This window comes from Dipodomys spectabilis, unplaced genomic scaffold, assembly GCF_019054845.1.
Source record: "Dipodomys spectabilis isolate Male_0828 unplaced genomic scaffold, ASM1905484v1 ptg000069l, whole genome shotgun sequence".
NCBI classification, from domain to species: domain Eukaryota; kingdom Metazoa; phylum Chordata; class Mammalia; order Rodentia; family Heteromyidae; genus Dipodomys; species Dipodomys spectabilis.
Genome location: NW_024870746.1, coordinates 24,870,436 through 24,885,773, shown reverse-complemented (window position 1 = coordinate 24,885,773; position 15,338 = coordinate 24,870,436). Strand labels below are relative to the sequence as shown.

The window sequence follows — 15,338 nt, the reverse complement described above, 5'->3', positions numbered from 1 at the left end:
TTTTCTTCATCTCTCCTCTCAGGCTTCTTCTGGATATCAGTCTCTCTGTTAACTTCTGCTTCCTCTACAACTTGTTTTTCCTACTCATGTTTATATGGGAGGTGACCAATCAAGAGTCTAGCTGGGGGGGGGGGGGGCAGAAATGGGAAGGGATAGGAAGGGGAAACAAAGGAGGAGGCAACAATGCTTGATAAGAAATGTACTCATTATCTTGCCCATGTCATTGTAACCCCTCTGTAGGGTATTTTCACAATTAAAAAAACAGAGAGTCTAGCTAGTCACTGGCAGGCATGAAGGATATGTCATAGGTGATCATAAGCCTTAGTTGAGCCAGCCCATCAAGTCTAGTTTACACACACCCCAGTTAGCACATTGGGGCTGCTGCTGAGGAGGGTGTGCTGACTACATCTGAGTCTCTATCCCATGCATGTTTCCTGCCCCCGGAGGGTGGGTAGCAGTGAAGAGGATGTACATGGCCCAGAACATCTGCACAGCTGGGTGGTAGGTTATACCATCAGAGATGCCCTTTCCGTCATCCACTGACTGCTGGAGATGGGCAGCAGTGATGTGGCAAGGCCAGGCTGAGGGCTGAGGCTGCCTACATGCGTTGGCTTCCTTGAAATGCCAGGCTGGGACATGGCAGGGTCCTGTTGGCCTTGAGTCAGAGAGGCTTGCATGGAAAAGGATTTAGGTAGGAGGCTGTCTGTCCCAGTGATGTCATGGGGAAAAGCACAGAAACCAAGGTGAAGATTCGCAGTGCTTAAAAGATCTGTGGAGACCCACATGGAGGAGAGAGAGGTCTGTGTCTGAGCATCAGGGGTTAACCCAGCCAGTTAAGCCAGGCAGGCAGACACAGGCCTTCACACCCCAGGAGAGCTGTGTTGTGGCGGATGCAGCAGCGGCTCTAGTCCTGCCGGAGTCCCAAGGTGCCCTGTGGGGTACTTTGTGTCCACATGTAGCAGGTGTGTAGTATGAATACTCGATGTCCCCAAATCTTTGTGGCTGTCACCTGGAGTGAAGGGTGTCTTCCTTCCATTCCCCGTTCCCTGGCCTTCCCGCTTTCCCAACTTATTAAAGAGCCAAGTAGCTCAGGTTTCAAACTAGAGATTCATTCTGGGCATTAGGCTGCTTTTCAGCCACATTGCTAATCCTCAATCCAGCACCTCTCAGCACCTCCCCACAAGGGAGTCAGGACCTTCTGATAGCATTTCCTCATCCCATGACCTCTGTGACCTCAGCCATGGCAGGGAGAGGAGGCTGTACCCACCAAGTACCTGAAGTGGAGAAACCCAGCCCCTCACTCCTCCCTGGTCTCCCCTGACAAAGGGAGACAGCCAGCAAGCCGATGGAAACCACCCCCGTCCGACCCTGAAATGGGGAGGAGGAGAAGAATCAGTCCCACAGACTAGGTTTGCTTGGCTTTGTGATAATCCTAGAAGATGAGGGGTGGTCCCACTACACAAGTGAGGAAGCTGTCGCTCAGCCCTGCCAGCTGTAGGACAGTTCTAGAAGCAGGTGGGTGAGTGCTTTTCTCTCCACCAAATGTCCCTAGTCTCTGTGTGATGCAGTCACTGCCCCTTTGAGACAGGAGGTGCGAGAGTATGGGGGAGACTGTCTTGCTGGGAAGATGCTAAGACTTGGGTGAAGGGCTATGCGGCAGCAGGTGCTCTTTTAGGACAGAAGCCAGGAGCTCCTCCCACTAATCTTGTGTCTTCCTAAGATCCCTCTGCCTTTCTCCTCCTTGCTTGGTATTCTGTCTCTCTGGGACAGGCAGGTGGTCCTCAGTAGGTGTCACTTTTTTATTTTTATTTTTTATTGTTATTGTGAAGGAGGTGTACAGAGAGGAGTAGGTGGCATTTTGAGGTTTTAGGGACACTCTAGTGTCAGTGAGCTGAAAGGAGCGGTGCATACTCCGGTGGCTGGCTGTTATTTTGGTTTTCCCTTGGAATGAGAGAGGAGGAAGGGAGGTGAAGTGAGGCTCACAGGACTGAGGGAAAGCAGAGGACAGGGCCTCAGGTGGACCCAGGCTGGCCATTTTGCTGGTGGTGGGTTTCATAACCCAAAACAGCTGAGACAGAGCTTCAGGATGAGACACGGGAGGCCGGGATAGAGGTGATGCCAATGTTGCTGGGCATCTGAACGCCAAGATTCAGAAAGTCTCCTGTGGTGTAGCCTCAATGGTGGCCTTGATTGACATCAGATTGAAAGCTTGAGAGGCAAGAGGAAACAGATTCTGGAAAATAGATGGGCACATCTGAGTTGAGGCAAGCTCTGCCTGTAAAGATCCAAGTACTCTCCTCCCTCCTAGCATTACCCATGCCACATGTTACTGTGTCACATGTACTGTGGCATGGCTCAAGAGGTAGAACACTTGTCTAGCAATCCCAAGGCCCAAGTTCAAACCCAGTACTGCTTCCCCCCAAATCTTCAAACTCAGATCGATTAGATGTCATATCATCTGAGAATTAGATCTCTTAAAGGGCCAAATATCTCCTAGTAACAGGAAATACCTGATAAGATCCCTGTTCCTGCTACCAAGGGTGTTCATTGTGCTTTCTCATGGAAGAAGGGGGACCCCCACACAGATGCACACTGAAAAGGAGTCTGATATGGGAGATGGGCATGAGAATAGCTAATCCCAGGGGGAAGCTCCTTACTGCTTACAAAGGGGTGGGGGGAGGCAGTGGTTCGCTGAAGACCATGACAGAGAAGGAAGACAGTGGGGTTCCAGCTTTGGGAGAGCCAGATAGGAACTTGCATGAGCCTGGGGGCTGGCATGGGAACACAGTGCTGCAGGTCACCAGGGCTCTCTTTCTGTTCTTCAAGAACATAAGTAAATAGAATGGAGACTGGTCTGGTGGGCGCATGCCTATAACCCCATTTACTGTGTGAATATTCTGGGATATTCCTGGCTCCTTCCACTTCTGCCCCTCTTTCTGACTCCTGGACAGATTGATTCCAAGGAGTTGTAATAAACCTTGTGGCACGTTTGCAGCAGAGTGGCTGAGTTTTGCTTTGGCTCTGTGGGCTTTTATTATCTCTGCTCTCCCACAATATCCTGTGGCAGTCATGTGTGAATGTGTTCCTTACTTGGTTCTTGTAGTACTATTCTAGTCACTTGATTAGTTTATTCCAAGAGTTTAATTGCTGGCATGTGGTCTTGGAGCTCTATCTATTGGTGGATTCCGAGGCATTAATTCAGTCAGGCACACAGCCCAGGAGAGCAGCAGAACTGTTTTATTCATGGCTTTGAAGCATTTCAAACTGAACATATTCCATGCCAAGCTCCTGGGCTCCTTGCACCCCTACAATGACCGGAACTCTCACTCACTCACTCCTCCTCCTTCTGTATTCATGTGTGTGTGTGTGTGTGTGTGTGTGTGTGTGTGTGTACGTACATATGCATACTGCTATTGGGGTTTGAACTCAGGGCCCAGGCACTGTCCCTTAGCTTTGTCACTCAAGGCTAATGCTCTACCACTTTGAGCCAAACCTCAATTTGTGGCTTTCTGCTAGTTATTTGGAGATAAAGTCCCACAGACTTTCCTGCCTGGGCTGGATTCAAACCTCGATCCTCAGATCTCAGCTTCTTAAGTAGCTAGGATCACAGGCATGAGCCACCAGCACCTGGCCCACCTTATGTTTTTTTTTGTTGCCCAGTTACCTCTGAAACATAAGCCCCAGGAGAGCAGAGAATGCTGTGTCCTGTGACTCAGGGCCCTCACTGGAAGCCTGCTGACTGCTGCCCCAAATCCTTGGCCACTTCCAGCTCCAGGAGCCAGAGCTGCCGGCTGAGTCTTGTCTCGGGCTGTCAGGCTTCTATCCTGTCACTTCAGACATGTTGTGACCACCACCAGCACAGCCTGCCTAGAATGGGGCTGCGGGAATGCAGGGGGCTCCCAACAATGACAGCTTGAGAGAGGAGCTGTGGACATCTTGTCATCTGCCAAGGACAGCTTGTGGAATCAACACCAGGGGCCTCCCATCTGGGGGAAGAATGCAAACCTGGACGTGACAAGGGAAAAGTAGAAAAGTGGGCGTGGCTAGTGAAGGGTGGCTTTTACACTGCATACCACCGATGCTGATCATGTCTCATAGGTGATGGGGTTGTACCCCATCTCTGAGAGGAATTCCTGCTCTCAGACAGCAGCAGTGTTTACCCAGCTTGCTCTGTGCCTGCACCAGCGCTTGCTGTGGTGCTTTGTGTAGGGCTGGGCACTAACTCCAGTGCTGCTGTTGCCCTCATGTTCACTATGTGCTCAGGACCTTCCACCTTGTAAGCAGGGGTGGCTTCAAACCTGGCCTTCTGGCTGCACGACCAGCACCCTCACAGCTGTCCTGTCCAGCCGGTCAGTCATTACTGAATTTACATGTACCCCATCTCACATGCACCCCATTTTGAACCAAACCTCTCACTTGACTCATGAGCATCAAGTTCAGGCAGATTGCTTAAGTGTGTAGGACATCCCTGGGTAAGAAAACAGAGATCCTGTGGTATGGTATTCAAAGTTACAAGGCTAGCCAGGCATGGTGGCTCTTACCTGTAATCCCAGCTCTTGGGAACTTGAAGTAGGAGAATCTAAGGTTCAAAGCCAGCCCAAGTGACATAGTGAGACCTTGTCTCACACAAAAAAACAGTAAATGATTTACTTATTTTAAAACATTTGTTTTTGATTACTAAAATGAAAAAAATTAATGAAAAATGTACAAAGTTAAATATCCATTGGATGTAGCGGCTCGGCCCTAAACTATTTGGGAGGCAGAGATCAAGGGATCATGGTTTGAGGCCAGGCTGGGAATAAAAAAATGACAAGACCCCATCTCCATGCAGTGTGGTAAGCACCTGTTATCCCAGCTAAAGGGAAAGCACAAGTAGGAAGGCCCAGGAGGGTTCAGGCATACAGCAAGACATCTACCTCAAAAACAACCAACACAAAAAAGGAATGGAGATGTGGTTCCTGCATTACAATCCCCAGTACACACACACACACACACACACACACACACACACACACACACACACACACACACACACACACACACACACACACACACACACACACTTCACCTGATTTTGTCTCTTCCTAGCGTTTGAGAGTCTAGGAATTTGCATGTTTGAATGGGGCCCGAGTGATTCTAAGAAACATTCCCTTTCCTCTCTGTAATGCACCTCTCCACAGTGGGGTTCTGTATGAAGCAGTGATTCAGTGTGATTCACGATTCAGTGTGGCCAAACAGTTCCTGGTCAGGCGGCTCCACTCTTTCTCTTTTCTCTCCTTGTGCTCAGGTGTAGAGATGGCAGCCCTTTGTGTCCACATCCATCACCCACCTTTCTCATTGTGGCCCTTCATTTTATGAGTATGTTGTAGAGACCAACCTGACACGTTCTTTGTTTAAGGAGACAAAACACATAAACCAAGCCTCTTAAAGGCACACAGTTGAGTGACAGTCCATTCATCATGTACACTATAATCACCTCTGTCTAGTTGCAAAACATCTTCCTCAGCTCCAAGAAATCTAAACCATTAAGCAAAGTCAGCCCCCAGGCCCTTTCCCTTTTACCCGTGGTCACCACTAATCTGGGTGTTCTATGTGTTTGCTCATTCTGGATACTTCTTATACAAAATTTTATTCGTGGATCATTTAGTATGGGACTTCACTGTACCTGTTTTTCATCGTAGCATATATCAGTGTTTCCTTCCTTTTTTTGTTTTTGGGCTTGAACTCAGGGCCTGTGTGCTGTACCTGAACATCCTTTGCTTAAGGCTAATGCTCTACAACTTGAGCCACAATGCCACTTACAGCTTTTTCTCAGTAGTTTTTTGGAGATAAGATCTCAGCCTCCTGATTACAGGTATGAGCTACTAGTGCCCAGTTTGTTCCCATGCTTTCTATGGCTGAATAATATTGTCTGGTATGTGTACACTCAATGTTTTCCTCCATGCATCTCTGGGTGGACCTTGGGTTTGTTTCTACCTCTTAGCCATTGCAAACAATATTGCTATGAACAGATTGCCCAGGTACTTCTCTGAGTAGCTGTTTTTAATCTTTTTATCTCATAGGCATATACCTTCGAGAAAATTAAAGGCTCATCTGGCAATTTTATCTTTAACTTTTCAAGGAATGTCCAGACTATATGCTCCCTTTGAAATTAGCACCTTTACTCTGGGACTTTCCTACATATCAAAAATGAGGTTGCTGGGTGCTTTAAAAGGAGTCGGGACACCTGGGTTTGTTTCTTAGCTTTTGCCATTAACCAGCAGGGTTAGACAAATCCCTTTCCCTCCCTGGGCTTATCTGAAAGTAAGAGTATTTTATGAAATGAACTAATGTTTAATTAATTCTCTTAAGATTTGGTTGGAAAGTTGCCTCTTTAGGGTAAAGTGGGAGAAAAACCTTGAATCAGCTAGACGTGAATCGTATCCTTTTTCTCTTGAGTTGTTAAATTGTGAGGTAAACATATTCACAATGATTGAGCTTTTTTTTTCTTTTTTGCCTTTGTGTTTCTAGTTAATGAATCGCTTTTGGCTTCCTTGTTTCATAACAAAATATCCTTCTTCTCTTTCCCATGATATCCTACTGCTTGGGGGGTCCTGAGCAAAACCTGGTAGTCTGGAGCCAAAGCTGGAGCTATCCCACTGTCCCTCCTGAAGTTGCTGAGCCTTCCCCTAGCTCAGGTTCTGCCCACACAAGGCTTTTGGCTACAGGACCTGTGTCTCACCTTTGGCAATGTGTATACCAAGAGAGGCCTTCCTGGGCAACTTGAGAAACCGTGTAAGAGCCGTCTTAGAAGGTTAGGAAAAAGAAACAAAGATCTCTGTGATGCCTTCTAGCCAAAGCATTCCAACCCTTTTCCAGCAGGTTGATTTCCTGGCAAGAATACGTATTAACCTATAGAAAAACTCATCTTCACTGTGCACTGCTCAGACTCACAGTGAGCGCCCTCTTGCTCCACCTGGTGGTTTTCTAAAGGAATATGCACTGGTTAAAAACAAAACACGTGCTCTTACTAACTTAATCATTTGTTCCATTCTTTTTTTTTCCCCCCCATACATTTATATATCCTTTTATCATCTATTGAGACCTGCTATGTCTTTTGTGCTGTGCTATGATTAACTCAAGGAGTCAAACAACAAACAAGAGAGCAAGAGGGGCAGGTGAATGAAGTACACACACACACACACACACACACACTACACACGCGCGCGTAGTGGGGTGGGGGGTATGCATCTGTGCCTATGCACATACTCATATATATGAGGTTGGGGCTGGTATTAGGCCTTGCTGACAGGGAAGAAACTGCTAAGATGTGAATCAGTATCCTTCCACTTGCCCTACATCCGGGCACAGGGAGGCATCTCTGTTGCAGTGATTGGTGGCCTGCTTCCTACTCCAGGTCTCAAGAAGGATGTCCTTGTCCCCAGGAGCCTGCTCCTGTGCTTTATCCTTCTAGATGGATGGGAGATGGTAGCTATATACAGGTGACAAAGGACTAAGTTGCTGCCAGTTATGTGTCCATGTGGTAGACAGCTGTTAGCCCAGAAAAGCTGGAAGAAATCTGGAGAAGGCACTGCCTGCCTTCCCCTTTGACTTGGCTTGGCAGAACAGTAAACTGAACCAATTATGAAGATTGTATGTTTCAGAGCCCCAGGAAATACAGCAGTGTGTGAGCTCTCAGCTGCAGGCTTCTCTTCTTCTTCTCTCTCAGAATCCATTAAGCATCTATTTTCCTTGAACAATCATTTTTAGCCTTTTTCTTATAAGTCCTGTGCTTAATGTTGAACTATCATAAACATCACCCACTCTGTTGCTCACCGAAGCCTGTTTCTACGAGGTCACTGCCTCACTACTGCTATTGCCTGTAGCAGGACAATGCCAAGGATCACCATACCTTTATTAGGACAAAGTGTTTTCAGAAATAATTTTTAAAAATTCTTTGGGCAGCCAAGTTCATGTCCATGACCCCTAGGGCAGCTGATGTCATCCTGCTCTGCCACTCTGGGATCAAAAGACATGGCCATGATCTTTATCCTGGACCTCCACCCCATCCACACACACACACACACACACACACACACACACACACACACACACACACACACACACACACACACACACACACACACACACACACACACACACACACACACACACACACAGAGCAGGGATCAAAAGACATGGCCACGATCTTTACCCTGGACCTCCACCCCATCCACACACACACACACACACAGAGCACATGGTCCAGCAGGCTGTAGGCTTGCCATGGCTCTTCCAGCTCAGTGTGTGGCATCTTCTGAAAGCTAGGAGTGGGACTGGTGTTTTGCCTCAGGACTGTTCTGTGCAGTTGCCTTTCCTTCTACCTTCAGAAGGTGCCTCAAATAAAATAAAATAAAATTTAAAAAAAAAAAAAAAGGTGGTGGTGTGCCTTCCTGAGACAGGTGACAATGTTCAGAGATTTTTTTGTGTGTGCCAGTACTGGGGCTTAAACTCAAGACCTGGGCACTGCCCCTTAACTTTTTGCTCTAAGTTGGCATTCTACCACTGGAGCTACTTTTACTGGCTAATTGGAGATAAAAGTCTCACAGACTTTACTGCCTGGGCTCCTCAGATCTCAGCCTTCTGAGTAGCTAGGATTATACCTATTATAAGTCACCAGTGCCCGGCTAGAGACATTTTTGACTGATGGCACCCATGGGCTTTACTAGCATTTGGTAGGTAGAGGCCTAGGATGCTGCTAGACATCCTACAATGCCCAGGACAGCTCTCCTCCCCCTCCCCCACCCTCACCCCTGCCACATACACCAAGAACTACTTTGTCCCAAGTGTCAATAGTGCTGAAGTTTAAAACTCCATCCTCAGATACCCCTAATCTAGGACCAAGGGGACCCTTGAGCTCATCCAGGCCCTGTAGGGTTACTGAAGCAGACCACATGTTCAAGAGGACCTTATTGCTTCTGTGTTTCTTTCCACAGCTGAGCTCTGTCCGGGAGGCCCACTTAGAGCGGCACAAGGCAGCGAGACCCCGAGGGCTGGGGAGCAGGGAGTGGGGCCTGGTGCTGAGGATGGCCAGGCAGCAGGCACCACCCTGGGTCCATGCAGCCTTCCTCCTCTTCCTCCTCAGCCTTAGTGGTGCCATCGAGATTCCTATGGATCGTGAGTTATACTTTCTGCTCTTCTCTTTTCCCTGCTGATTTTGGGCCGAGGAGTGGGAGGGAAGGGGGTGAAGAGAAGTGAGGGAAAGCTAAGACCTGTTAAGCCAGTTGGAGACAGGATAGCAGTGGATTCTGGGGTCCAGAGCTGATTTTTCTCTCTGAAGAACTGACACGGGCTTGTGTTTGGAAATAAGAGATTGTACATTGCAGGGCTGTTCTCACAGGGCTACGCTGATGTTTGGGGCTACTGGAGGGGTTACCAGTGGTGATAGTTTGGAATTCTGAAAACCACATGATAGCCTCATATATGCAAAACGGAGCCCTAAGTCCTCTTGGCTAGAGTTCTCTGGAGGATGGAAGGCCTTGAGAGGGTTGGGAGTGGAATTATTTTACAAAAAGACCTGGCTACATAAGATATTAAAATAAAACCAACTTACAATGGTACCCTGGGAACCAGGCATGGATTCCTTGTTTCCAGATTTCCCAGAGCCTGACATGCTGATCTAACAGAGCAACAGTATGTTTACACGCCAGCCTGTGGCTGTGATCAGATGACTGGTGGCCACAGTGGTTCTGCCTGTAGGTACCTGCTCCCTTTCCATAGTTCTGACATTACTACTGGGATGTCTCCACTATAGTGTGGGCTCCACTTCTGCCCACGTCCCTTGTCTCAAGAGATGTGTGGCTCACGTGATGCCAACATGGACCTGCCCTGTCTGGTCAACAGATGTCTGAGGAGGGGCACAAGGGGTCCCCCTTCAGTGGAGCTGTCCAAAGCCAGACCCTTCTCCACCCCACATCACCATAATAGCTTCCTGAGAAGAGTGGGCACCTCTGGATGACAGAGGCCAGAAATGCATGTTGGAACCAGAAACAAGATAGGCAAGGCCCTTGTAGCCCACCCCAAATGTGTGTGAACGCATGTACACAGGGAGGGAGGAGATGGGAGTTGTGAGAGAAACTGTTCCCATGGTGACGGTCTGTGCAGCTGGCTCAAGGAGAGTTTCTCATTAACAGTCCCAGGCAGACAATCTAATAAGGAGCATGATAAGGCCACGTCCCTAGAGGGGTGGGGGTGCAGAGGAAATTGGGTTACCAGGAATGTGATGAAGGCTTGTTTCTCTTCTGCCACTTCTCACTCACCTGCCCCAGGATGCCTGGGGTCAGTGGGGGAGGAGCTCCTGCAAAGTGAACTCAGAAATACAGGGCTCATGCCTGCAATACCAACTGCTCAGAAAGTGGACAATTAGGAGGATCAGAGTTCAAGGCAAGCCCAGGCAAAAAGTTATTAAGAGCTTCCCCTCTCGACCAACAGGCTGGGGATGTGTGCACCTGTTACCCCAGCTGCCTGTGAGGCATCGTGGCGGACCATCTAGGTCCAAGCCTAGGTCCCATCAACATCATAGTATCCATCTGGAAAAAAAAGGCAAAAACCTAAAAACAAAGGGATGGATGTGTTACCTAAGTGCCTGCCCAGCAAGTATAAGGTACTGAGTTCAAATACTAGTATTGCCAAAAAGTTTTTTTAAAAAGACCTGGAGGTATAGCTGAAGTGGAAGAGGACCAGCCAAGCACCATGAAGGCCTTGAATTGGAAAAAAAAAAAAGGTTTAAAAAAGTACTACCAAAAAAAAAAGGAAGAAAAGAAGGAAAAATAGAAGAGAAGGAATGAGGAAGAACTAGCATTGACATCATTCACATTAAGAATTGAGATCTTAGCTAGGTGCTAGGGGTTCACACCTGACTTCTCAGAAGGCTAGGGTTCACGGTTTGAAGCCACCCTGGGCAGGAAAGTCCATGAGATCCTCATATCCAGAAGTGGAGCTGTGGCTCAAGTGGTAGAATGCCAGCTTTGAGCACAAAGCTCAGGGAGAGCACCCAGGCCCTGAGTTCAAGCCCTAGGACCAGCATATAAATAAATAACAGAATTGAGATCTGAATTTCACTGGAGATGGAGGCCCAGGAGGTCTCTCCCAAGTGCCAAGAGCCTTCCACCACAGTGTCCCCATCCCAGTATCCTGAAGGGAATTGGGGAACACCCTCCCTTCCCTGCTGTATTCACAGATGCTCAGCTCCGTTCTTGCTCAGGGTCACGCAACGAAACAGTGATGTAGTCGGAATAGACGCTGCCGTCACAGCTGTCCTGGGCCAGGCAGAGCTCAGTGCCGCACTGCCTTGCCACACACGTGATCCCCTGGCTAACTGGGAAGCAGAGCTTGACCTTAGCTGACCGCTTAGGAAACAGGGACGCACAGAGCCAGGAACATGGCTTCATGCCTCTGTGCTGGATAGGGGAGTCCCTGTGTCACACCAGTACAAGTAGCCCAGGCTGTGTAGATTCAGAAGGCCCCAAGTATACTGTGCCTCCCAAGGGCTCAGGCCATCAGAGCGACTCCAAGTTGAGTCTGCAGAAGCTGATTCCCAGACAACAGCAAGGCTGGCCCTTCTGACCCTTCTGGGAAGACCCAGTTGCCCTGGTAACCAGGCTTCTTCCCCAGCCTGTTCCCATATCAGCTGTGCTCACCCTCCGTCTCTGAGGGCCTCAGGTCAGAGACTCCCCTTCCAGGTGTCCCGGGCATTCTCTGTGCCTGAAGGGCTGGACGCCGCTTCTCTGGGGGGATGGGACGCAGCAACCTCCTGGACCAGTGCCCGTGGCTGCTGTACAATCCCTCATTGACTACCCAGCCTCCAGCTCCCACATTCTGCCAGTGAAGTCACACGCACCTTCCTCCCACCGCCACCTCCCTCCTCTCAGCCCCAAGGAGAACAGCACGACCTTTGAAAAAAAGCAAAGGGTCACCTCATCAGCCAGAGGAGATTTGTCCAAAAGTGAGTCTCTTGGCAGCTTGGCCCTCCCATCTCCCTCACACACCATGGGGACTTGGTGTTTCCTTCCAGAAACCCATAGAGAGGCCTGTGGAGCAGGGAAGACACTCCTACCCCCTTTCATCCAAATTGCACTGCAGGATGGCCTCAGTAACACTCCCCCACAGGCTCCATCCTGGTCCTCTGAGGGAAGAATGGGGACCAGAAGAAGTTCCTGAGGGCAAAAACAGCCTAGAGAGGCCCCTGCTCACCCTGCCAGGCCAGGGCAGAAGAGCTCTTCTCCCCCTTAGAGGACAGAGACAGAAATTCATTCTTCACTTGACAGACAGCAAGTTCCATAAAAGGAAAGGTGAGCAGGTGGTATGACACTGGATAGGGGTTTAGTCGTCCTTGTCTTGAGACAGGCCATTCCCACCGTCTCTCCCATACCCCCCATGCTAGCTTGTCTTCTAGATGGATTGTGTTCCTGTAATAAATTCCTTGGGAGTACAGGCACAGCAGTGGCTACAAATGTCATTGTCTCTTTAAGCGAGTAGATTCTAAAGAAAGGCCCTGGCCAGATGGGCTGCGTGGGGTTAGGGGCAGCAACCATCCTGTGGTGGCTGCCCTGTGAGTCTCCACCTTCTAAGGTCTCCCTTCTACCCCTTACTCAGAGAGTCAAGGGAAGGGCTCTGAGGCCATTCGCTTCTCCATCTGTGCAAGCATTTGTAAAGATGAGCCCTGGACCAAGCCTTGGAGGACTGGGGCTCCATTCCAGCTCCAGAGCACAGTTCCCTGGGGTCTTACCCATGGGGCTGCCTTTACTCTTAGATCTGAGATTCCTTGAACGAGCTTTGACTCTACCAGAGAGGCCAGAATCTGTGTGGGTGAAGAAGGAAGGTCCTGTGTCAGGCAGTCAACTGGGGTGAGGTCAGAGCCTCCTCTGAGCCTCTGCTGGACGCCAGAGCCTCTGTTGATCCTCCATCATACACGAGGATCCAGGAGACGCCACCCGGGTCTTGAAATGTAGAAACCCAGGCCTAGACTGGTGGCCAAAAGGAGTGGTCTCAAAAGCCAGCCCTGCCTGTCCTGAGAATGGTCCCTCCTCTGCCAACTGCATGGGCTTTCTAGCCTTTCCTGGGCCCCTGGTGGGAGAATGGTGTTCAGGCAGAGATGCAGAGCCGGTGCTCACAGGGCACATGTTCAGAAGCTACACTTTCCCTCTCCCTCCCTCCCCAGCCCTCCCTGGACAAATGTCACTTCAGTGCTCCCTGGGCCGCGCCACCCTGGCACACATTGAACCTTTTCATTGCTCACGCTGTAGGACTTTTCCCCTGCTGATGGAGTGCACAGTAGGGCATTCAACTGCCATGCTCCCCTGGCTCATGTCCTTCGGCCTCCCAAGCTGAGCTCTGGCCCCTCCGGGGTGCCTTCTCTGAGCCCCTGTGTTCCTCTTCCATGTCTCACTCTATTCAGGCCAGAACGCCTCGGGGTTGCCCCTAGGCCATAGCCTCCACTCCTGTCAGCAGCACTCTTTCTGAAAACGCCAGCTGTCCACACCAGTGCAGGCTCTGACATCCCCACTCATGTAAGATAAGATGCCGTGTTGCTTTTTAATAGCTTAAGGACAGGCATGTGAAATTAGGGAGGCACACGGTCTGTCTTCCCCAAATACACTGGAACCAAGATGTCCTCCCCACAAAAAACACACATCAACTAGAATCTTGCTATCCAAAGCGTGGTTAACAGACTGCCTTCCTCAGTATTCCCCCAGAACTTTTCAGAAAGGCAGACTTTGGGCTAGGAAACAGCTCAGTCGCAGAGTGCTTGCCTAGCATTTGCAAGTTTCTGGGGCCTATCCCCAGCACTGTAGGACAAAACAACCACAAAGAGAAACAGAATCCAGATTCCAGTCCAGCCCAGCTAAATTGCAACCTGCCTGTTAGCCAGACTTAAGGTGATTTGTATACTTATTCAAATCTAGAAATCAGAAACACATACACACACACACACACACACACACACACACACACACACACACACACACACACACACACACACACACACAGAGGTATGCACATCTGTGTGGGAACCCTGGTGTATTCTAGCTGGGGAAGCTTTGTGGCCCCTGCCTCTTTACCCGCTCTGGGAGCAGTGGGCTTGGCCACAGTGCAGAGGATAGAAAAGCAGGAGCCACTGAGGAGAGAGCATGCTTTCATGTATAGAAGAGGAGAGGGTGGGAGAAATGAGGCCATGGGCCTTGCTGGGTGCCGAGGCCTCCACATCTTAGGCTTTGGCCCTGCAACAGTGGCTTAGAGCCAGCACTTTTCCTAGCACCTCCCCTTTCACCATGGACTGAGGAGCCCACTTCGCAGATGGCCTCAGATACTAAGAAATATCTTCAGGGCCTCCTTGTCAGTTATGGACTTTGGACTCCTCTAATGGCCTCTCCCTTTGGTCAAAAGCTGGTCTTGCTTCATGGTGTGGTTTTGGTCTCCCAGGGAGGCCTGACTGGGTCTGTTCCTCAAGCCTGCTTGGATCTCCTATGAGTTCTGCACCTGGGAGGAGAGTGCCCCGCTCGACGTCCCCACCCCCTCTCCCTGCATGCTGGGGCATAAGGACACCTAACAGTGGTGTGTGATAACAATTTTTTTTCTTTTCTCCCCTTCCCAATGCTAACCACTGGAACTAACAGCAAGCATTCAGAATGAGCGTAAGTCCTCTGTGAGCCTCTGGGAGGCGGGAGGGAGGCAGGAGGGCCAGGTGAGGGACACCAGAGGTTGGGGACGACCCAGTGGGGTCTTCTGCTGGGGCTTCAGCTGGGGCTCTCACTCTAGCCAAGCATGTGAGATCCCTGATCACAGGACAGGGACACTTTCCCTGGGGCATCCTATTATGAGCCCAAAGAGAAGAGGGGGTTCAGAAGAGGGTTTCTGGAAGGAAGCTGTGGTGCCTTATAGATGCTGCTGCTCCCCTATCCTCCAGTGGCTGACCCAGGTCCCCCAGCTCAGTGTGGTTCCTTGGCACACGAGAAGTTGTGGGAAGTTCTCCAAGATCGAGGGCTCCCTCAGTTCTTTCTGCACTTCAGCCATCTACTGAGCCTCAGGCTCAAGAAGTACCAGGCCCTACATTCTGAAACACAGCTGCTTTGGTTTCTGCATTCAGTTCTCAAGAGCATTGTTCGCCGTGTGGTGTGCTGGGCATTGGGATCTAAGCCTGGGGGAAACAGTCTGGATTCCAGTTTCTCATAGGGGTCTTAGGCTCAGCCTTTGACTCCCACCTCCTGCAGCCCCATTTAAGAAACCGCACTTCTTGAATAGGGTTCTGCTCACACCTGCTTGCCCAGGTGGCTCCTCTAGTGCCTGGTGTTAGCCGCTCC

At 49.8% G+C, this 15,338-nt stretch overlaps 1 protein-coding gene across 1 annotated transcript in view; it reads left to right on the top strand.

Moving 5' to 3' along the window:
• Nfasc (neurofascin) overlaps positions 1-15,338 on the top strand; it is an 82,015-nt gene that overhangs the window by 6,206 nt on the left and 60,471 nt on the right. Inside the window, exon 2 of the mRNA XM_042681680.1 lies at positions 8,976-9,156. Within this exon, the coding sequence (XP_042537614.1) occupies positions 9,066-9,156 (91 nt within the window). The 5' untranslated portion in view covers positions 8,976-9,065. The remainder of the gene's footprint in view (positions 1-8,975; positions 9,157-15,338) is intronic.